At 38.7% G+C, this 23,211-nt stretch overlaps 1 protein-coding gene across 2 annotated transcripts in view; it reads left to right on the forward strand.

The window, feature by feature from the left end:
• The window catches only part of BRAF (B-Raf proto-oncogene, serine/threonine kinase), an 80,140-nt gene that overhangs the window by 10,324 nt on the left and 46,605 nt on the right, over positions 1-23,211 (forward strand). For both annotated transcript variants that reach the window (XM_075117120.1, XM_075117111.1), the window contains exons 2-3: positions 6,269-6,370; positions 16,588-16,851. In XM_075117120.1, coding sequence (XP_074973221.1) covers positions 6,269-6,370; positions 16,588-16,851 — 366 coding nt within the window. The remainder of the gene's footprint in view (positions 1-6,268; positions 6,371-16,587; positions 16,852-23,211) is intronic.

Raw genomic sequence — 23,211 nt, forward strand, 5'->3', positions numbered from 1 at the left:
GGGTGTTTGTTTTTTGCTTAATGGGAACAGCGTCAAAACAGACAGTTGGAAGCCTGTGTTAAGAATTGGCCTTTCCTTCCTAAAAAATGTTACCTGTAAATGGAAAATAGTTTTAATCTGGAAGCCTTTTTAGTATTTTTACTAACTGCTGTGCTTACAGAAGGTGCCTGCTGATCACATTACTGTATTAGCTGACCTAGTTATGATCCTAGTCATCAGACAGGATCGTACAAAAAGGTTGTGCCTCATCTTGAGGATTTTCCTTCTAGAAGATCCTATTATATATCTTCCCAAGGCCATGCTTCATCAGTCTAGAAAGATACGGTCACAGACTGTTGTGGAAACAATGGTAGCAGATCCTTTTTCTCTTGGCTGCAGTAACTTCTCTAGATATTGCTGTCCGTAACTTACTGTTCTGTGATTGTCAAGTTTACCAGACTCATTCTGAACTGGCTAGCTAGCCAACAATGAAAATACACTGCCAAAGTTTGTATCTCAGACATTGTAAAGGAGCTGCAGTAAAAATGGTTCACCAACATTAATAAAAAGTTGAATTAATAAATTAATAAAAAGGGGAAGATAAACTAGGAAAGGCAGCTTCAGTGTTGACGTTCGTATTGCTTGTGTAAACTCTTAGGTGAAACCTATTGCAAGGTGGTTTTCAATTCAGTAAAGTTTTTTCAGCTGTTAGTATTTTTCATAATTTTTTTTAAATAAAAATTTAACTGCACTGTTGAAAAATATGGTAAGCGCCAAGAGCCAGCAGAGAGTAGGAAAAATGCAAAAAATTAACACAGTGGATGTGTGAGTTGAGAGATGTGATGGAGAAGAGCTAGAGCCTGAAGTATAGGCAGAAGGAAAGTACTATCCTTCACACTGTATGTGTGTGTTCCAGCAGAAGACTGCAGAAAATGAAGAGCAGGCTTTGTAAAAGGCAAGAAGAGGACTTGCACCACTCAAAGTTGATAAAGGAGGAAAGTATCTCAGGAAAAGAGATCAAAACGTGAGGAAGAGTAACAGTGATTTTCAGCAGAGAAATGGGGAAAATGCAAGCTCTGCATCTTGACATGCAGATGCTGAGGTGGGGTGCTGAGTTAACCTCATTCATGTGTCCTTTTGCCTCTTTCACGCTAACGCTTCACTTTCAAGTTAGTTAAGACATTAGTACAGCTAAGAAAGGTCTCATACCTGACAGCTTTCTAAAGCATTTTCTGACTAAGTGGATCCTAGCTCAGTGGACCAAAAAAAGAAGAATTGATTCTGTAAGAATGAAGCCTTCAGGGAGTGATTAGAATAGTATTGGATAGGTATTGGTGATTTTGGCCTCCTTATAAAACAGCTTCCAAATCAAATGCTTGATTACTTTTTAAAATTACCTAGCTAGTTCTATCAAAGTATTCTCCATCATCAAGTGTGATAATCCAAATGCAGGGCATAGTACTGTGTCTAGACAAATAATGGCTTTTTTTTCTTCACAGGGTAGGTTTGAACTGTCAGGTGTCTTTGACCAAATGTGAATCATAGAGCTTAGACTTGGGATGTGCTGCAAGATTTGAGTGGTGCAAAAGGTATAGAAGTTAGTTCGCTTTGTGCTGTCTCAAGCACTGTATTTTGACAAGCAGCAAAGGATGCAGAAATAACTTTGTGGCTTAAACGCCTGCATTTGTGGAGCCATAGCCTTCCCTGAATAGAATAGATTTTGGCTTCTACTGTATCTGACTTGCCTCTGGCTTGAAATAGGTCATCATCTTTACTACATTGCAAGGGAGTGCTTATTTGCAAAATTAATGCACAATTATCCACAATAGGCAGATATAAGTTGATATATTCCAGTATATCTGGAATATTTCCAGTCTTCTGGCTGCCTGTATCCATGTTAGCCTGCGTCAGCTTCCTTGGTCAGCAGCACTAAAAGGAGAGTCAAATCTAATCTCTTCTGATAGAGAATAACCTTAACCCAATGCCACCAGATAGGACCGAAAAATTTATTTGAGGCTTTTTTTGGAAAACTGATAAGGTTATCCAAGCTGTAAAGGATTCATTGCTTTTTCGTGGAACTAAAATGAAACAGTGTGTCCCAAATAACCATGCTGCTTCCTGTGGGAAGGGACTGGACTTTACGTGTGGGCAGTACTAGGTGCATTGCAGGTTTACCTTAGAATACATTAAGATTTCTAGCAACTGTCTTTTAGGCTGGCATCAATTATTGTATTTCTGCTAGATACTTGGCAGTTGTGGTTTTATGGTTTCCTACAGGTGTGGAGTTTCATAAGTGAAGCAGAGTGCTCATAAGAATAAAAAAAAAATAGGTCTGTTCTTTCTTAGCGACCAGCAGGCTTCTGCAGTTTTCTTTTGCTTCTAGAGAAAGTGTGAAAAAAGTATGGAAAAAAGGGATTACTGTAAGATCTCAAGGAAGGTACGGTATTAGCATGTACACATTTAGCTTGAAAAACTTAGTTTTATTCTGTTGTCTAGGAACAAGTTCTTTGGTCCAGAACTGGTTGCTAAAAGGATTCCATATTTCATGCCTTTGCTGTCTGTGTTGTTAGGTAGTTCTTTGCTGCTCTCCTGGAATGTATGTGTTTATGGGGAATGAGACACTTACTAAAATCCTTGGCAACTTTTGTATACTTAAGTTTTATTTGGACAGCTGAAAAAAACCTGTACATCTGTGAGTGCTTCTGAACTCAAGAGATTTAATTCTTAAGAACTAGTGTTTCAGGTTTCTTTCACCAAGATGATGGGAATATGTCTTGGCTCAAAGTCTGTAAGGCTGGGCTGGTGCACATGATGCAAATTTAGCTGAGATGAGTTATTTGAACAAGTGAGTCTGTGAGGAGAAAAGACAGGCTGAAGCTGCTGGCTCTGCTGGCTGTATAAGTGCAACAGGTATGGTGTATTTTTTGTGAGGTGGAAGCTGTGGGTACTGTGGTATGCAGAAGTAGACATTTTTGAGTCACATGAGGTCACTTGCGCAGAGCGCCAGTTCTGAATACCAGTTAGGAAAAGGCTCAAGTTCCTTCAGCTGAAATGAAATAGTCATAGATCCTGCATAGCAGGATGCATTATACTTGCACAGGCATTCATTGTGAAGGAGCTAGCTAGGTAAGGGATACTCTGGACCACAAAAAACTGTGTATAGGCATATTTACTGATAAGGGAAGCCAGAAGGTAAGTTTCCTCTAAGTAAAAATAAGTAGAAGTTGCCGCTTAAAGGGAAATTGTGAAGCTTGGAAATTTGCCATGGTGTATGAGTTCTTGCGTGTACTTGATTAGGGGTAGAATATGCTAGTCAATACTAGATTGGTGAAAGTTTTTTCAGCTTGTCAGAAGACTTTTGATGAATATGGCAGATGAAATAGGTTTTCCATTTCTGTGAGCAACAAGTAATGATTTGTTGCTGTGTTTGACTTTGATAAATTTCCTTCTGCCTTTAGCATACTTTTAACTGTGTGAATAGCCTTTCCAAGATGATAGAAATCCATATTAAGTCTGCCTGCAAGATTCACTTGTGGAAAGGCTCTTGGTTTAGTGCACAGATGTATAGTAAGTAATCCAGGGCCCCATTTTCAGCTCCTCTGAAGGCAGAGTTGTCTTCCATTAGACTTTAACTTCTGCTTCTTCAGGTGAAGACATTTTTGCCACAGCCTGCCAGCTGGCAGTAAGTTTCAATTTTATTTATTTTTTTTTTTAATTTTCTTCATTAATCATTCAGTTTTTGCTCTTGTCATGACATTAACTTAGCAGGAAATTTTCTGCCCTCATTAGGGGCTGTTTGAGTCTCTTGGCAACATCTCCTAAATAACATGCTTCCATCGTGCATATTGCTGTTGCTCAGTTATATTTGTTATTCTAAGTCTGTCTTGTAAGAGAAGAGAATCAAGGTTGTGGTTATGGCACAAAATAGAAAGTAACATATGAGCAAGGAAGTTATTCATTATCAATCTTCAAAAAAAGTATTTTGAAATTCATCTGATGGGTTCATTCTACTCAGTGCTGGTGAGGCCACGCCTAGAGTGGTGTGTGCAGTTCTGGGCTCCCCAGTACAAGAGAGATATGGCCGTACTGGAGAATGTCCAATGAAGAGCCCACAAAGATGATTAAGGGTTGGTGAAAGGAAGACAGAGCCAGGCTCTTTTCAGTGGTGCCCAGTGACAGGACCAGAGGCTGTGGGCACAAACTGAAATGCAGGAGGTTCCCTCTGAACATCAGGAAGCACTTTTTAAATATGATGGTGGCTGAGGACCGGCACGGGTTGCCCGTCTGGACATGGTCCTGGGCAACCTGCTTGAGCAGGGGGCTTGGACTAGATGAACCCTGGTGACCTCTTCCAACCTCAACCCTTCTGCAATTCTGGGTTACTTTGTCAGTGAAGCATCTTGCCTCCACACTTCCCCCATTGCCAGGCATTTAAGTATAGTAAATTGTTGATATTGGTTGTGGTACAGTACAAGTTGAGGAAAACTTTTTGGTGGGTTAAAATTGCTAGAATGACCAAATAATACAAGTTGCAGTAGGTACTAATAAAACCTGTTCCTGAAGGTAATCCTGAGGTGATTCCTTAGTTTGGCCAAGAACCTTCTCTATACATACCCAGATTAAATAGTATGTTACCAGATACACAGTAACTAAACATCCTAAACTCTTTCATGGAACAGGTTAATTGAAATAGTGTTGATTCAAGCTTGTTCTTTTCATTAACCATACAAGTAGCTCTTGCCATCCTGGGAAAAACTAGCAAAATACAGAAATTCTTCTCTTTGCTGCTGGTTGGCAGTCCTAGCTTCAGCATGATAAATTGATTGCAAGTTGAGAAGCAAGCTGACTTTCACAGTTGCCTCAAGGGAATTTTCATACAGAATACTTGAATAGTATACTGTGGTGTCTCCTCACTCCCCTCACTCTTTGTAGTTTGGGTTGCTTGTTCCTGAGCAGACTATTTTTGCTTGACTGTAGCTTCTTGATGAAACCTTTGTTCTGGTACCTGTTCTAAAACTTGGGGTAGAAGTGAATCAATTGTTAATTTACTTCAGGAAATTCCTGGCAAATAACTGATGTCTAGAATTAGAAGGGGGAAATAAGGTGGTGTGCAAAATGTGAGTTCTATGTTTTAGAGAGATGTTCACAAAGAAGCAAAGAAGTTACATAGTAAAACTTATTTTGACCCAGCTTTGACTGGATCCTATTATTGGTGCCTCCTTTAGAATATGAAGGTATTTGCTGCTGCTTTTTAAAGAGGTGGGTTGTTACGTTTTTATAAATCCAGACCTGGTCTTGAGGCTGTATATATTATAATCTGTGAAACAGATAAGAGTTAAACTGAAGAAGGTACAGGAATCTTTAAAATCCCTTTGGAAGAAGCACTGTGTATATTACCTTAATTTCTTCTGTTCTGAGACTAAACAACTCTGATGTAATAATTCTTTCCAGATAAATAGTCTGAGTGACAGTACCTATGAAGAAGACATTCTCCTTTTCCTCCCTCTTCCCCTGCTATAAATCTCTGACTTTGGTTGGACTAAAGTAGGTTCTTAAATCAGTATAGCATTATTGCTTTAAATATTTGGGTTTGTGCTTCACTGCCTTTTTAAGTATAAATTAGGATTCATAATACTGTCCACATAAAATAGTCTCAAAGTCCTAAAATTGACTCTTTCAAGAGGTTGTGAATAATGAGTAACAACCCGAGTTGTTTCATAGTATGGTGCCATAAGCTTTCTCTGTGCACTAGAGGTAGATTTCTTTTTCAGATCATGTCCAATGTCTGTAAGAAAACTTGCAGGGTAGACAAGAGTATTGAAGTCAGGGTATAGAGGTTGGTCTTTAAGATCAAGACGTCCTATTCTCATGCAAATAGAAACCTAGGCCTAGGTTTTATGAATGTTGTTTACACAGATTACTTAAGGTTTGATAGAAGAACTCCTTCACTGAAGTTTGTAGTACTATAGGAATTAGGTTGCAAAGTCTTGCAAGGAAAATACCTAATATGGTTTTGATAAACATGAAAAATAAACTCTTCTTAAGTTGTTTATTCGGTGGTTCCTGGATTTTAAAACCAAATATAATTTTGCTCTGGTTATCTCAGGAACAAGCTGTGTCTTACTGGCAGTGGGTGAACGGGATAGCTTTGTTCCCTCTTTTACTGATAATTAAAACACCTTTATTGTGGACTTCGGTTATTAAATATCAAGAAAATGTAATTTGTTAACCTTAGGACAGATTCTCTAGGCTCCTTTTGATTATAAAAATTTTAAATTTTCTGTTTTAGGTGTGGAATATCAAACAGATGATTAAATTAACACAAGAACATATAGAGGCGCTGCTAGACAAATTTGGAGGAGAGCATAACCCACCATCAATATATTTAGAGGTAAGTTTACATTCAGATGAATGTGGTTAGATTAATGGTGTAGTATCTTAGTCTTATATGAAGAATTTTGTGTTAAAGCTGAGAATACTTGTAGTAAATGAGATTATTCTCCTTGTGTATTAGAAACTTAGCTCTTTCCCTGTAAACTTTGCTCTTTCCCTGTACAGATAGAAAAGGATCGTGGATGTGCATCAGTAGGGGAAGATCAGTGGCATGGTCTAATAGATATGTTGGTGCAGTTGAAATATAAAGCTTTCTTTTTTGGTGCGGGGTGAGGGGAATGTTGTGTGTGTATAATAGCAAAAAACATGTGCTGTTAAAAGCAAATACATATGAAAACATCTTACAAGACTAACATTGCCTTTAAAGCAGCTGACTTCACTTATTTCTCTTTGAAAAATAATTATGTAGAATTCAAAAAATAGTATTAATAGAGGTAACTTCTTAAAATACATAAAATTGTAGGGTGGAGTAATATTTTTAAACTGTGCTTAATTAATAGACTACAAATTAAATTTCTGTATTCTTTCATCGCTCCAGATTCATAAAGTTGCATTGATGTAGGACCATTAAAAGCATAAAAAAGGACGGCATGCGTAAGTTAGATTTGTTAGGAATGGAATGGGTATCACTTGGTCCGAACCCTGCACTTTTCTTGGTTTTCTCAAGTATTGAAATAACTGAAGGTCAACCAGATTTCTTTTGTAGTCTTTTTAATTGTAATTGCTGCCTAAAGGCACTGTGTAATTACAAATAAAGATCTCATTATTTGAGGCACTTCTAGCTTTTATCTTAATATGTCAGAGCCCAGCACTAGCTTGATTATACAAATGTTGACATAATGTCCTTAACAATTAAGGTCAAATGAGGCCCTTTATAGTTGCTTTACTTATTGCTAATGTGAAATGGGGAGTATCGCATGAGTGCTAATTGCTATTTTAACCACTCAGTGTATATAAACATGTCTGTTTTCACATGAATGGGTTCATTCCATATGTTTGGATTTAATATTGCCACAGGTACGTTGGTTTCATTAGATATTGTATCAAATTGCAATAATAATTAGCTTAATCTGTACTAAGTCTGGATTTCAGGTAGTGAAATTGTTAGTTCATTACTGCCATTTGTCACTTGCTTGTATCTAAATTAAAACTGAGATCCCTGCACTAGAAGCTTTTTGATTGTTTGGTAGTTCACTGCTAGGGAAGAGGGCATTTGGAGTCATAGATATGTACTAGGAAATTATTACAATAGTGTAGAAAGTATGGTAAGTCTGAAATAGTTGGTGACTACAAACCATGAAGCTTAAAGTAGGTTTGCAAGTTTGATGGTTGCGTGTGTGGCTGAGATGAAACTGCAGCTCTGGCTCATCTGGGTCTTGTCACAAGTAGTGCTGGTACTGACTTAGGAGTAAGCTATTGGGAGGAAGGTAGATGTGACTGGGATTCTGCTTTTTCAGTTGAATTATCCCATGAGGCAGCAAGTCCTGTGGAAAGAGCCTACCGTCATTGAAAAGCCTTGCTTTTCCCAGCTCTTTGCTATGTGGTTCCTCTGCTTCCTTTGTTCACTTGCAGTACCAGTAGTGGCTAAGCCACTTCCGATCACTGACCTCAAAAGAAAATATCCTGGTTTTGTTGAATTAGTTTGCCATCCAGTTAGTAGGCTGAACGTGGTCACAATGAAGTCCAGTGAGCCCCAAAGCTGTGGTTAAGGTTAGGGAAGGGGAAGAGCTTGCATCTGTGAGCCAAGAACCTAGAAAGTGGGGTGAGAGGGGAGGGGGATTTCTCTTTGGGTGGTCATTAGCTTAGGTTAGATCATCCTCAGATGGATTGATGGAACTGAATAGGATTAAATGCTGCAAACCTGTCATTTGTTTAGTGTGTAGATTTCTTGTTGTAGAACTGAAGTGTGAGAAAAAGAAATACACTACAGAGTACCTGATACAGTCAGAAGCAAGGTTACTGTCTGCTCTTGACTGCTCATTTCAACCCAGCAGTAGTTGTCTGGTGCATCCACCTTTTTGGCTGCTTTTGCGTTGGTCAAGAATGGGTAGCTTTCTGTCATCAGAATTCACTTTGCAGCAGTTTATCAGAATCTAATCGGTCACTGCTAGAGCTAATGTTGTGATTTTCTGTATTCCTCCACCTGTCAGAAAAAGGGCCAGAACAACTCTGGTTGCAGTATGAAAGGACAAAGCTCTGTGTAAAAAATCTCTGAAGGTAGTATGATAATGTGCAGAAGAACATGTTCGCTCCTAGGAAATGTGGAACTAAGAAAATAGAATACTTTTTTTTTGATATGAATTGGGTTTGCGTGGCAAGGTTTTGGTAGCAATGGGGCTACAGGGGTGGCTTCTGTGAGAAGCTGCTGTACTATCTCCAAAGTGCTTGAACAGGAAGGTAATGTAACTTATATTCTGTCCATTCTCTTCTGACTTTTGTATTTTGATTGGTTTGCTGAAGTGTCATTTCTGGCTGTGAAGTGCGATATTGCCCTGCTTTTACCCAGGATCTGTATGGATAATCTTGCTAGTCTGTTACATGGACTGCATCACCCTTCTGCTGCTGTGATCTCTTTGCATCCTCCAGAAAATGGGAGCGACTCCTAAGGACTTTCTGTAGGGTGTGCCTGTTGACCATTTCTTGTGTGGTATCAGCAAGTATCTGCTTCTCTTTGCAAAAGTTGGAATCAGACAGAGCTAATCGCTAGATAAGTACCTGCAAATGAACACTTTTGCTTTCACCGGTATTGCCTTTCACTGCTGTAAACATCTAGTTTGTTATTGTAATGCTTTCTGCAAAACCATGCCTTTTTGTCTAGCTATGAAAAGCTTGACAGATACCTATCTGTCTTTTGGTGTGTAAATTTCAGTACAATAGGATTTGTTGGGTTCTTTTGTATTCCTGTCTGCCTTTATATGCTTCCTTTCTTGTGCATCTTACTAACTGCTGACATTCACAGAACTTAAGAACACCCCATATGAGCTGGCTCCTAGCCTGTGTTAGAGCTGCCTCTGTAGACCTGTCAGGTAAAGGTGTGGTTGAACCTGGCATCAAAATTGAATTTCAATTAAAAGTGGGAAGGAAGGGGTTGGGGGAGCGGAAGTGTGCATAGAAAAGCTGAAGATTTGAACAAGAAAATTAATTCTGAAAACTGAGCATTCAGAGGATGTAGTAAAATTATTTGTGCATTGAATATAAAACATACACCTCATTAAAGGCATAAATTCATTTTTGTTTAAGTTACAGTTGCTCAAGAAAATAGAAGCTAACAAGCTTTTGTTTCTGTGCTCATTTGAGAGTAAGGAGACAAAATAGGGTGGTTTTTTTTTTGTGGCAGACTTCTTTTTTTTTTTATTTCTGGGGAGTTCAATGCATTGTACATCACGAACTTTAAAGCCGACAGCTGTTGCAGCCATCATGTCAGGATTTATCAATTGACTATGAAAGAGGAATGGATTTCTTGAAATATTGCAGGTGATTGGCCTGTGCTATGTTGAATTCAGCATATATTTAATTATTCTTGCAAGAGGGGTTACTCGGATTCAGGGGCATCTCCTTGCCATTATCCATTATTCCTTGGTGACTGTCTTAAAAAGGTAGCTGTAGAGCACGGAGAGTCTGACCTGCAAGCCTGCACGGGCTGCTTTGTATGCAGCTGCCAAGGAGTGGAAGATGTTGTGGGAAGCTGGAGGGCAGTGGGTAGCTTGTCTTCTTCCTCTCAGGGCAGGAAAATAGGGACTGAGGAAAGAGACCAAAGCTGCAGAGAGACTTCTGAGTGTGTGTATAAGGTATGGGGGTAGGAAACAAAATGAAGATAAGAAAGAAGAGAACATTTGTCACTAACCACACAATTTTCTTCTGATTGTTATAATTAGTAATAGCTTCAGGAATCTTACATTGTTCTCTAATATGATTATGAGGAAAAACTTTTCTGTTTGTTCCGGCTGGAAGAAATAATAAATGTCGTAAACAATGGCTGTATTAAAACCTAAAAATGGCTTGTAGCTATAATTCTTTCTTAGGTAATCCTAGTTTTTAACATCTCCTATCCCCTGACTATGAGCATGCATCTGAGATCTAACAGACCCCTAGAAATCACTGCCAAATATTTGAAATAACTGCTTGACTTAGTAGACGTAGAAATATCACATAATAGTATTTTTCTTTTCTTTTGGAAAAGAGCCTGCAGGAGCTTCTCAGTAGGTTTTACCACACTTTTTGGAAGCGCTCTGTATCACAGCAGCTGAAAACATCAATGATTTTTGTCTTCCCACATAATTTCTTAGTGTGTTATATCTGTCCTTGAAGTGCTGTTTCCCAGAATACACAGTCTGTGATTCACTGTGGAAAACCCCTTTTCTTAAGCGTTTGTCTAAGCATTGTAAATATTGGAAATCTTTACTGCAAAGCAGTCTAGTATTACGATACTGGGAGAAGCTGGGGTTCAGTTAGCAAAAATGGTTAAAATATGAAGTTGCATATTCTTCTATAATGACCATCAAAATTATTTTTTTTTTGTCTCTACCAACAAAGTACTGATGAAGAGGATAACCCAGCTTAGGGAAAGGAGAATAAAGATCTGTGCATTTCAACATAGTATTGGCAACAAATGCTGTTTACAAACTGAAATGGGTTGTACAGATCCAGACTGGCCAAAAGCAGTCAGCTCAAACTTAGAAAGGAGAGATCATGCTTAAATGACTTAATCAGATTTGTTAGCCTTTGTAGACCCTTAATGACTGCTCAGGGAGGCCTTACCTATTTAAACTTCAAAAATGCATTGGGTGTCCTTCTTGCCTCATAGTTATATGTACAATATTATCTATGAACACTTCATCTATGAGAACTTAATTGAACAGTATTAGCCATTTCATGTGTAAATAGTTCTTTGCGTGCTGTGAAGTTGTATCCTGGACCTGTAGGTTACTTCAGTTAATGGTACAAGAGTAAGCTGCCTGCTGTTTTTTTTTATTCAGACTTCACACAAAATAAAACAGTATACAAATGCATGGATAGAATGATAGTGGTAGCAAAATAAGTTTTAAAACTCAGTCAGCTTTCTAGTATTTTGAAGGAATCATCCTCTTTCATACTCCTGCTCATGGAAGCAATTTAAAATGAGAATCATGGGGGTAGAAATACGTTTGCCCCAACTACTGTGATTTTCTCCCCCCCTTAATCCTGGAGTATTAAATGTATTTTATTCAGAAGCCTTGCTGTTGCCATTATTGAGTTTGGCTGTTGAATCTCAGGAGAGTACTTCATTCCTTATTCCTGTATATCTGAAGAATCCATGCAGGAGGTCAAATTATTTAATTAAAGAAGATTACCTCTTTGCTGATCTAAAGTATGCTTATTGCAACAGCAGGCAGATACAGTGTGAAGTGCATCTTAGTGCTGAATCTCAGGTTGTTTCAGGCTGTGGGATTCCAGGAAAATGTTAACTCTGGGTACAGGCACTGGGAAACATGGCGGTTCTCTGGGAAAATGTAGATTAATTTTTACCAGACTCCTCACAGATGCTGATCAAATATGTTGGACCAAAACTGGAGTGTCTAAAGTTAGACTAAGTACAGATTTAGGTGTCTTACTAAATGAAGAAATCCTGACGTACATTACTGTCTATCTTCAGCTCCCATTTAACTTAGTGGGATTTGCATTCGATCAACAGCCTAAAAGGTCAGACATCTTTTAAATAGAAACACAATCTCAGTTTCAAAGGCCAGGAAACTGTAGTTTAGGCTTTTAAGAGTCTTGCATGCAATGTGTGGATATTATCTGAAATTGGTTGAGGGAGGGAGAGGGTGTGGTAAACCCCTCAAGCAGTTGGTCTGCTTGAGTTTAGACTGGGTTTCTAACCAGATGTGTTAGGGGGCAAGGAGAAGGAGAAACCATATTTTTCTACTTGGTTTTGTCCCAGATTAATTTTTAAAAAAATATTTAACTTGTTGCTTTTTGTTTCCTTATATGTTATTACTAGAATGTATAGCCTAGTTATGGCCCAAGAAAGCAAATTTCAAATATAATATGACACGTAAATCAAAATAGGCATATTTCTGGGAAATCCCATGTCATCATCTTGTCAGCAGAACTCTGTTGGCATGTCTGTGTAACAGCATGCAAGTTGTTGACTTCTGAGGTCAATTTTTATTTTGTCAATAGGTTGCAACACTTAAGAAGTAACTTTAATTCCGCTGCTCCTGAGTGAGTAGCAGTTTGTTTATGGCTTTTATATACATTGTATATAAACATGCCAACTTCCAATGCTTTAGAGAGGCTTGGCAGCTTACCAGGCACTTATGCATTTTATTTAGTTGAAACCCCAGGAGTATCCTTAAATGTAGGAGACTATATTATGTGATATGCATGTATACTGATATGCAATATAATTAAAATTCACTTTTTGTTCTATTTTAGATAGCCATAGAAATATGTGTGGATTGACAAGATGTGCCAATTTGAATCTTAACATTCAGCTTTTCAAATATATATTTTCCTTTAACTTTGTGAAATACTGTAAAGTTATAATAAATTGGGAGCCCTGTAGCGATACAGCAAACAAATAAATTTGGTGAGGATAATATGTTATTAAAGACAGTCTATTTTTGGCAACTAATTAAAAGGCTGGAAGAGTTGAAGAACAGAAGCCTCATGACAAGAAGCAGCACAACAAGACGAATTCAGCACCTTGCGCCTGGGACAAGGTGGTTGCCCATTGGCGCAGGCAGCTGGCTGGGTGGTGGCTCTGCAGGAAAACTATCAGGGAGTGCTGGTGAGCAACAAGCTGAGCTGTCAGGAGCCTACCCTCACAGTAACAGCAGCAAACTGCAGACTGGGCTGCACTAGCAAGCACGTGGCCAGCATGAAGAGGGTCCCATCTACTCACTACTTGTGTGGCTGCATTGGGGTGGTGTTTAGCATGGAGAAGAGAAGGCTAAGGAGGAATCTGCAGGCTCTTGCAACCTAAGGAGAGGGCCGGACTCTTCAGACATGAATAGCAAAAAGGGAAGAGGCAATGTTGCAGATAGCATCAAGTGAATTTCATAAGAGAAGATTCTTCATCATGAGAGTGGTTTTTGAGTCCTGGAACTGGTTGCCCAGAGGTTGTAGAGTCTCCATCCTTCAAGACTTTCAAAACTTCCTTTGGCAAGGCTCTGAGCAACCTGACTGAACTTAAAAATTACCTCTGTGTTAAACAAGTGATTGGACTAGGTGATTATCAGGGATACCTTCCAACCTTTGTTTTTTTCTTCCTCCCGTGATTCTTTATCAAGCTGAAGGCAAGGTTTAAGTTTTCATGTAGAACATTACTCACTTCTTAATAGGAATATGTAAACGGAATGGATTTCATTCTAGATTTCATAAACTTTTCCTTCTGAAATGCCTTTAAAATCCTTAAAGAATTGCTTGAATGTTCAGCTTAATCTTCTTCATGCTGTAGATGCTGTACAAACTTAATTTTAAAATTTTTAGTTTGTTTTTGAAAAACAGTGTTAGAGTCAACCTTATAGTTGACCCAAAGGGCCTTGTCTGACCTGCATAGCCAGACAACCAGCTATGTAGCTGTTGATGCCTGTCTGCTAATATGGCCATGCTGATGCAGGTTTCTATTGTATGTTGTCCAACTCTGCATCATAATCTTTATTTTACATAGAAATACTTGCCATAGGTCAGCTTTGCTGTTGTAATACTCTTTCAGTTTAACTCCATGGGATAATTTTATGTTTTGACTTGGTGCTGTTGGCTGTGCAAGGTCTATGTGTGCTAGTCATCAGCTACAGCCAACGTCTCACCAGAGTACTTAATCTTTGTGAAAATGAGATTTTTTTTTTTTTGAGTTATTCTGTTTCTGCTGCATGTAGTGTTGCTCCTTCTGTATAAAAAGAATTTAGTTTTTGAAAGAGAAAAATGTATTTAAAGTCTACTGATGCATTTCTATTTCCATTACGTTTTATTACGGGATCTTGTGCTATGACATTGTGTGTAACAGTGTAATACTTGAGAGCTTTGGCTCCATGAGAAACAGAGAGCTTTTCATGCAGAATTTAATGGTATAGGACCCAAAGCCAGCAGCAGCTCTCCGTTTTCCATGCTCATGGTTTATTCTCTTAAGATAAATCATTTGACTTTGAGTTTGCATTAGTGACAGATTAAGCTGCCAATGTAAACATGGTAGGATTGAGTATTTTGAAAGATGTGTGTAATTTTGTGAAGGAACTTAGCCCACAAGTATCCTGAAGCAATGTAATGTTGCATGTGTTCAAATAATATTTTGCAATGTTCATGAGAAAAGGAAGTAAGTATTTAGAAAAGTATTGGTGAAATAGTAACAGTTTATGATTCTTAATTTTTGTTTACTGAAAATAATTCTTGATACATGGAGCTTTTATTGGAATTTGCAGGCAAAGTTGATCCTGGAAGTAGGAGAGAGACACTTGTGTTATTGTACAGCCAAAAAATGCCGTTATTTATAAATGGGTAACCTTTCAATTTACTTTTGACAGTAGACTTGGGCTACAGTGAAAATGTTTTGGTCTGAAGTCTGCAAGTTTGGGGTCTCTTTGTGAAATGCTAGATATACTCAGTTTTTAAAAGAATTAGTAATTAGCTCTCGGTTTCCTGCCACTTATGTCTATTTATTAAAAATGGAACCCATAAAACTTAGAATTTGAAATTATGATGTTCACCACCATCCTTAAAAATGCTTTTTTCTTTCTTGGTCCTTGCTGTCAAATTATCGTTCTCTTTGTTAACACTGTGGGGATGATGACACAAATTTTGAACATAGGTCAATCCTGAGGGATGCTAAACCTTCATAAAAAGGGAGGGCCAACCACTGTTTGCTCAACAAAACCAGCCTGGGTTAGGTGGGCCTGCACATACAACCTGGAGAAATAAATTTATAGTAAAATGTCGTATTTGTGGCAGCAGTACTGAATGCTGGTTACTTTTTCTCTTAACTTTAATTTTTTTTTCCCCACATGTAGTCCCTGCAGACTCTTTGGTCAGTTCAATTCTATTATAACTTTAATTAGCAACATGTTAGGCACAGAAGACTTGAGGAAAGCAAATTTTTTTAAAAAAAAAAGTATCTTTGCCTAACATAAATATCCTTTGTGGCATTGAAAATTTATGCAGCTTGGCATAGAGCTTGCCGGAGAGCTAAGTACAAAATTCTGTTCCCTACTGCTTAGATGTTAGGTTTGTAAGATCTTTGTTTCTTCTTGTCTCTAAAGGTCTAACACATCCTTGGTTAACACTGACATACTTCTCTAGCAAGAAAGACGTTCCTTAACTGATTCAGATTTTTGAAGATACTCTGTACTAATTTAAACACTGAAGAAATAATTCTGTTACTTGGGTAGAGATCAACATTTTCTTGTTACGAAGGCAAACAAAGTTGATGGAAACAGACTTAAAAATATATACAGATTACGTATTTGTATTATAGAGCTTGGCAGTAGTGTTTAACTTGCTATATTTAATACAAACTTAAGGGGAAAACTTAATGCTACTGAATTTTCTTGTTTAAGAAACTTGGTTAGTGTGTAACCAGGTTTTACATAAACTTGGTGGAAAATCAAATTAATCTCATAGAGATGTCAAAAAATTCTTTCAAAAGATTGCTTCTACATGTTTATGGATGACTTTGTAAGAGGGCAAATTTAGTTGTGTTCTAACTGAAATAAAAGGGGTTTTTCACTACCTGGTATGAAAGGATAGTGCCAGAGGTGAAGGATGGTGAACAATGAGCCAGGTGAGTTGTCAGATACAGGTGGTAAAAAGCAGATTTCAACTTCCTCTTAATTATTGCATTAGATGTATTCAGCTGTCATTGCAACAGAATGATACATTTAGCTATGGCACAGTAATTTGGCAATGCAGCTGACAGCATTTGTTAGAGTGCTGTCGTCTTTAAAGTACTTTTGAATTAGACTAGTGCAGTGCATTGAAACTGACTTATGATTTCTTTTATCCACTTATCCATTTAATCTATTTAAAAATTAGTTGTTGGTTCAGAAGGTTTAACATAATGAGTTGAAAGCCATTTCTTCTTTGTGTCCTACTGAAAAGATTGACCAGACCGTTTTACTCATATTCCTAGGAAACTTGAATTAGTTCAGAATGTGTTCTGTTTTGTGTTCATTCTGAATTTAGATTTGTGTTTTTGTCTGAGGCTACTACATGGTTAAAACAGCTGTTCTTCCTTCACAGGCCTATGAAGAGTACACCAGCAAACTAGATGCTCTGCAGCAGAGGGAACAGCAGTTACTGGAATCCATGGGGAACGGAACGGATTTCTCTGTCTCCAGTTCGGCTTCAACAGACACAGTTGCATCATCTTCCTCCTCTAGCCTCTCCGTAGCACCTTCATCCCTCTCAGTTTATCAAAACCCTGCTGATATGTCACGGAATAACCCTAAGTCTCCACAGAAGCCTATTGTTAGAGTCTTCCTGCCCAACAAGCAAAGGACTGTGGTGAGTCAGTTTCTATTCACACACTTGTAACCTCAATATTTCCTGTATCTCTCTCCTTCTGTATGCAAAAGTTAATTTAGGGAGCTGAAAAAGTACCTATGTGGAGGTCAAAGAGGTGACAAGATCGCTATTTGTGCTCAGCTGCACTCAGTTGTTTTGATGTTTTCTACAGATATAACACGAACATATCCATTATAACAATAACAGAGAATATGAAACTTTCAGGAGCTTTATAACAATGAAAATACCTCAAGAAATATTTCTCATTTGAGCTTTCTTGGGTAAATAGCAATTTACTATTTTACAATGGTTAGGAGAGGGCAGGAAGCTCTGTTTCTTGTATTACGCAAAATCATTGATTATTTTAACAGAGCAAGATTGACAACATGGAAAACACTAACTTCCCCCAAAGTTACTAGCAGCAGTGAATGCTTTAGAGCAAGTACCAGCCTCCTGCAGCTAAAGAGGGCTGCGCAGAATCACTTGGGTTGGTCTGTTTGGGTTTTCTCTCTTCCTGCCCCCTTGCTGTGGTGAGTGTTTCATGTTCGGACCATGATGCTATCAGGACCTGTGTAGAGAACTGGCTAAGGGCAGGCTGTATTTACTGGTAGGAGGGGAAAGAAAGTGTTGCCTGCTCAAAAACTAGTGTTTACCAGTTTTGATGATGTTATAGTGATTCCTGGAGCCATGGAAGAAGAGTTGACTTTTTGCTAGTAATTTAATTGTCCGTTATAGGTGGGGTGTTTTTTATTGGTTAAGAACTGCCAACTGAAGAGCCTTGATATGTGCTTTAGAATAATACACTTCAAACTGTGATACCTGAAATTACTGACAAGCCATAGTCTAGGCTGTTTTGCAAGGCAGCGTATACCCCTCACTTAGAAGGGGAGCTGTGGTTCCAGAGAAAGTGGGAAACGAATGGATAGCACAGCCAGTGTCTGTGTGAAACCAGTGCATTTCATAGCAGTTGGTCAGGTATTGGCTGTCGGTGGACTGTGACTGCCTGTGGAAATTGAGTTACTGGCAAAGAGAAGAAAACAAACTGAGTAGTTCTGGGCAGTGGGAACATGTCCTCTTGTTTCCCATGCTGCTTTCCTTCCTTCCCTCCCTCTCCCTGCCCCACCAAACAAAAGGGATCATAAGACTTATAGTGGGAACAACAGATTACGGGGCAGTTGTTTTTTCCCTCTTTTTTTAAATATTGCTTAATTGTTAAAGATATCACTAAAGCTTGAAAGTAGTACTTGGTTTTTGACCTGGAGAATGGGGGTTTAATGTAAACTCTGACCACTATGCAGATGTACAGTGTTAAGCAAGGGGATTTTGTTGTCTACCTGTGAGGTGTGTCTAGGCACATAGTACTACCCACCTTGTGAAATTTGGAGAGGTTCTGATTTCTTCTTTGTGAATTCTGTCCCACCCTGTGGGACCGTCCCACAGTTGGTTTTGTTTCTTTCCTACAATGGGTCACAGTGTGTTGCTTCCTGTGTTGTTCTGTGCATTTCCTTTTCTGTCTGTCTTATAAGTTATTTCATCCTCTATGCCATATAGTATATTTCTACTCTTATTTTCTCCTTGTCTACAATGTTGTTCTGTCCTTTCCTTCTCTTCTTTTTACCTCCTGAATCTTTTTGTCAGGGGGGTGGTAAGGCTTTTCAAGTCTGAGTTCTGTTCTGCTTTTGAAGGAATCCTTTTATATAAAGAATCATTTATAATTATGAAATACACTACATCAAACTTGTAGGCAAGAAGGAATTTTTTATGTTCAAATGTGTGTATTTCACCAAGTTTAAGTTATTTCTGCATATGCAAATTGATTACAAGTTAGGAAAAAGAGGCAGCTGAATTTCAGTGTGAACCAGGTGATAGAACTTTGGGCCTGTACAGAACTGCCTTGCCTCATCAGAGACATGGTTTTGTGCATGTTGCTGATCCATTGTAATCAAAGTAAAACAGGTTGTCTTCAATGCATCTTTAACTTATTAAAGTAGCAGTAAGAGATCAGCTTGGTATGCTCAAAAACATGTGTGAGAGACTGCTTGCTGGGCTAGTATTTTTCTCACTGTTATCCTTAAGCTGCAGGGGTTTTGATGGATCTTGTGATTCTGTGTTATCAGTCATGCTCACTAGGAGCTTGCAGATTTAACCAGAGAGATTAAGTTCAAGAATGCCAGCTTGTCTGTTGGGATGTCTTCACTATGAGTTAACTTTGTAGCTTGTGTAGGTGCTGTCATTTGATGAGGGAATTGTAGCACTTAGCAGTAGTACTAAGTGACTGGCAGCCATGCAATAGTTTTTTGCTGGCACTGAATCTAGATGCTCTTTCCTAGCTATAGGAGGCAAATGTGATTTAAGTTGGGTATAGTCAGGGAGAGGCTCTTGCTCCTGTCTCCAGCTCTCTACTGGAGTGTAAACACCATTTGCCATACCAGTCTAGCCCTGCAGCTTGTTCCCAGCTTGCTAAATGTGGGAGGCTAAAAGTAGAGCTCTAGGAAAATCTGTAGTCTTGTGCTGTGCTAATTAAAAAAAAAAAGTGGTACTGACAAGAGTAGGAGTCAGGCTAGTGGTAGAGTGAAGGTGCAAGTCCCTTTAGTCTCAAATCTGGTATAAATGTGTCTGCAGATGCACTTACATGAAGGATCAGACAGATGCAGAGATGCGTGAGCTACACATATCAGATTGCTGGCTGGAATCTCAAGCTGACAGGATTCGGCTTCATATGCTGTATAGCAAGATTGCAGTCAGCTCCTGTTCTGCTAGGAGACACTCATATTTGGTTGAAATTGTTATTCTAAATATGCAATTGGAAGTAAATACTCACGTCTGGTCAGCAGATACTGCAAATGAATGGTTCAGCTTTGGCTCAGGGAGAGAGCTGACTTTTACTTCAGTTTTGCCCATTGCTTGGATCTATTTATGTTACTAAGTTGATTTTTTTTTTAAATAGACCTAGTACGTTATCTCTGATTTAGGGCCAGGAAATGGTGCTTAGAGGAGCTCCAAGTGTTGGGGTTATTGGCCTTGGAGCTGAAGTTCATTTCTCTGAAACTTGAAACAGTGCTCATGTTAATGAGAAGGTCAGGAATTTCTTGTATGGAGACTCCTAATGTACTTTGTTTTCAATATTTATTGATCCTACACATAGTCTGTTGAAAACTAAGGAAATTCCAGAAGCAAACCCAGCTCAGAAGGAATTGCAGCTTACAGTGCAGTTTTAACCACAAGTAGTCAGATGATAGGCTACCACCCAGCAGTTTTTGGTGAATACTGAGATGTACTGTAGTACACTTCCTTCATTCTGTCAATGGATAGAGAAGTGTTGTGCATAGTTGCATCTTAGTCTTCCTTCATAACCTCTGGCTTTAAAAACAGTCCTGTTGTGTCTCATTGTGCCCATTAACTGAGCCACTTGGTTATGAAGCCATGATGGTAGTTTAGGGTTTTCAAGTGTACAGGATAGCTTCAGATGTGGTGGGTTGACGTAGGAAGGAGATTCCTTGTGAAAATATATGGTACCTGCCCATTAGGGCCTCTCCCTGCCCAAGTCTCCATTCCATATGGCTGTTAAAGTAAGGATAAAATGTGTCCTACAACAAAATATGTAGCTGGGAGAGGAGAGGTGCTCTTAAAGCTGCAGCATTGCAATGAGCTTCCCACCCACCCCAACCTTAACTGCTTTCAATTTTTATATATATATATATATATATAGTATGTAATGCTTCTGAAATAATTTTTTTTTAATATCACAATAATATTTTCAGTCTCTACCTTCAACCACACACCTGCTTCAGGAGGCAAGAAATCCTGTCATATACTAGAGAGTCTTTGTTAGTTTTTATCTGGGAATTCAATGACAATTCTTAAACTGACTTATTTTAAAGCAACTGGAATTAAGTTGGTAGTGGGGAACCAACCACCTCATTTATCTTTGATCATTCTCTGAAGCAGTCCCAAGTCCTACAACAGTGTTCTGCTTGTTTAGAGTTGTTAAAAATGCAGGAAATAGCAGAGGGGAGGAGGGGAAGATGCATACATTTTTGCCTAGCAACTGCCTTGTTACTTGAGAATTGTCTACTTTTTTTATTAGTAGTGTTGTTTGTGTGTAGGATCAGGCAACTACACCTGTTTGAGTTGGCTCCAATTAGAAATATAATGGGAAGAAACTGATGGAGTACAAAGAAATGAGACCACGTTGCTCTGTGTAAGTCATTTTGGTGCATAGGTAGTGTGGCTGATGTCAAGTGTCTTTGTAAGCGTCATGATAAAGTGGAGTGTTAGATAGAAAGTTTTTCCTAGTGTAGGAAAAGGTGTGAAGATGCTTTCTTGAAAGCCTAGCCAGTAAGTGATGGAGCCTACTGCTGCTGATAAATTAGCAGTTGAAGTTAGCATCTTGATTTAGCTGGCAACACAGCAGGGTTAGCATGTAACATTTTTTTGAAAGCAAAACCAGGTTTATCCCCATAATGCAGAGAAATAAATGTCTGAACAATACACACTTCCTCTTTCCGCAGTGGCATGGTTCAACTGGCAAGTTGAATGTTCTTTGGAGAAGCATTCTGCATAGATGTGACTAGGATAAGTCTGTGTGGGTGGTTGGTTTTTTTTGTTTGTTTGTTTTTGTTCTAGGCCAGAGAAGGATGTTGAAATAATAAAAGTGCAAGGTGGTAAAAGTCTACCTGGGATTGTCAGTTACTTTGCAGAACAAATCAATGAGGCTTATCCAAACTGTGGATGGGGAGAATGTAGGGAAAAATTAGTTTAAAGCTTGTTTGGGTTAGGGATCTAAATGGCTGTGGGGTAGATAGTAACAAAACTGCTAAATAGGGGAGAGCTTTTGGATGGGAGAGGGAGGTAAAACTCTGACCTCGAGCTGGCTGCTAGAAGTCTGAAAGATTGTTAGATGCTGACATGCGTTTTGGTGGAAGGGAGTTAGTCTTGAATGGGAAGTGGATGGTAGTGTGTCAGCAAAAAAGCATAGGTTACATTTACCAGTGAGATTTCCGAGAGAATGCATGAAGCCAGAAGAGAACACAACCTTGTGGGATACTTAGATAATTGTGTTGTGGATTAGGATTTTTTTTTCCAAATTATATGACTGAAGGTGCAAGCAGAGAGAAAAGGAACAGAAGACACTTATGCAAATGAACAGAAGGAGACATGCAGCTGGTGGCTGGGCGGGGTAGTAATTCAAGGAGAATGAGGATTAACAGTTGGTCCAGAGCTGTGGGAAGAAGTCATTAAAGGTATCAGTAGGATAACTTCAGTTTAATATAAGAGGCAGAAGACAGTGAAAAAGTTTAAAATGAACTGAATAGGGAGGAGTTCCAAGCAATGACCATAAACAGCATTCTATAAGTGTAAAGATTACAAGAATATGGTATTTGCATATAGTACAAGATTTAAGCAATTTTGGGGGATTGCTTCCAGTTGTGTGATTTTTTCCTTTTTTTTTTTTCCTTTGAGGGTCTGGGGGGGTGGTGTGTTTTGAGCATCTGTGTAAACTTTCTTGCATGTCTGGGACTGCCAATTTTAAACTGCTAGGCTTGGGATAAATTAAAAATCCCCATTCCCAAGTGCAACAACTGTTGCAGTTTTTGCCTTCCTCCATAATAGTTGACAATGCACTTAAAATTACTTAGGAATTTCACCTATTAGATTGCTTGGTTACTGTAGACCTTAAGACATCAGTAAGACTTTTTAGACAGGTTTCCTGTGGCACATAAGTTGTGGCTGGTCCCTTGCAGGAAAGTGTTCTGAGACCTTGGATGGAAAAAATATTTTGTGGATGTATCTGGAGAATATGTCTGTCTCAGGGAAAGAGTACAAGAATGAGGCAGGCCTGTATTATATTTTCCCCAAGTTGTCTTCCAAATTTAAGCTATTTGTCACCAGGAATTTTACGAGTTTAAGTGTTTTATTTGTGGTAACCTTCCATCCAGTCTCCATTAAACCCATGCTACAGATACAAGAAGTTCACATCTTGTGGTAAGGAATTCTATGGGCATGATTGTATGTGGTGTGAGTAATCATATTATGTGTTGGTCTTTAAATCTGCCACATGCTAACTCTACACTGTATACTGGAGGAAAAAAAGGCTTCTGAGAAGCCATTTAATATGAGGCCTGGTACAACAACAAATGACTAAAACTAGTCATAAGTTAGGAACAGTATTAGGGGGTTTCTGATGTTGTAGTGAACTTGAGTACGAAAGAAGAGAACGGAGTGGAGGGGCTTCTAACTCAAGACTTGCTTGTATGAGCAGCCCTGAATGATTTTCTGCGAGCATGAACAAGGAGCGGATTTGGCAGTTTTGAATTTCATTTCTGTCCATAGTGGTTGGAGTATTGAACAGTGAAACTG

Source organism: Phalacrocorax aristotelis, chromosome 1 (assembly GCF_949628215.1).
Source record: "Phalacrocorax aristotelis chromosome 1, bGulAri2.1, whole genome shotgun sequence".
NCBI lineage: Eukaryota > Metazoa > Chordata > Aves > Suliformes > Phalacrocoracidae > Phalacrocorax > Phalacrocorax aristotelis.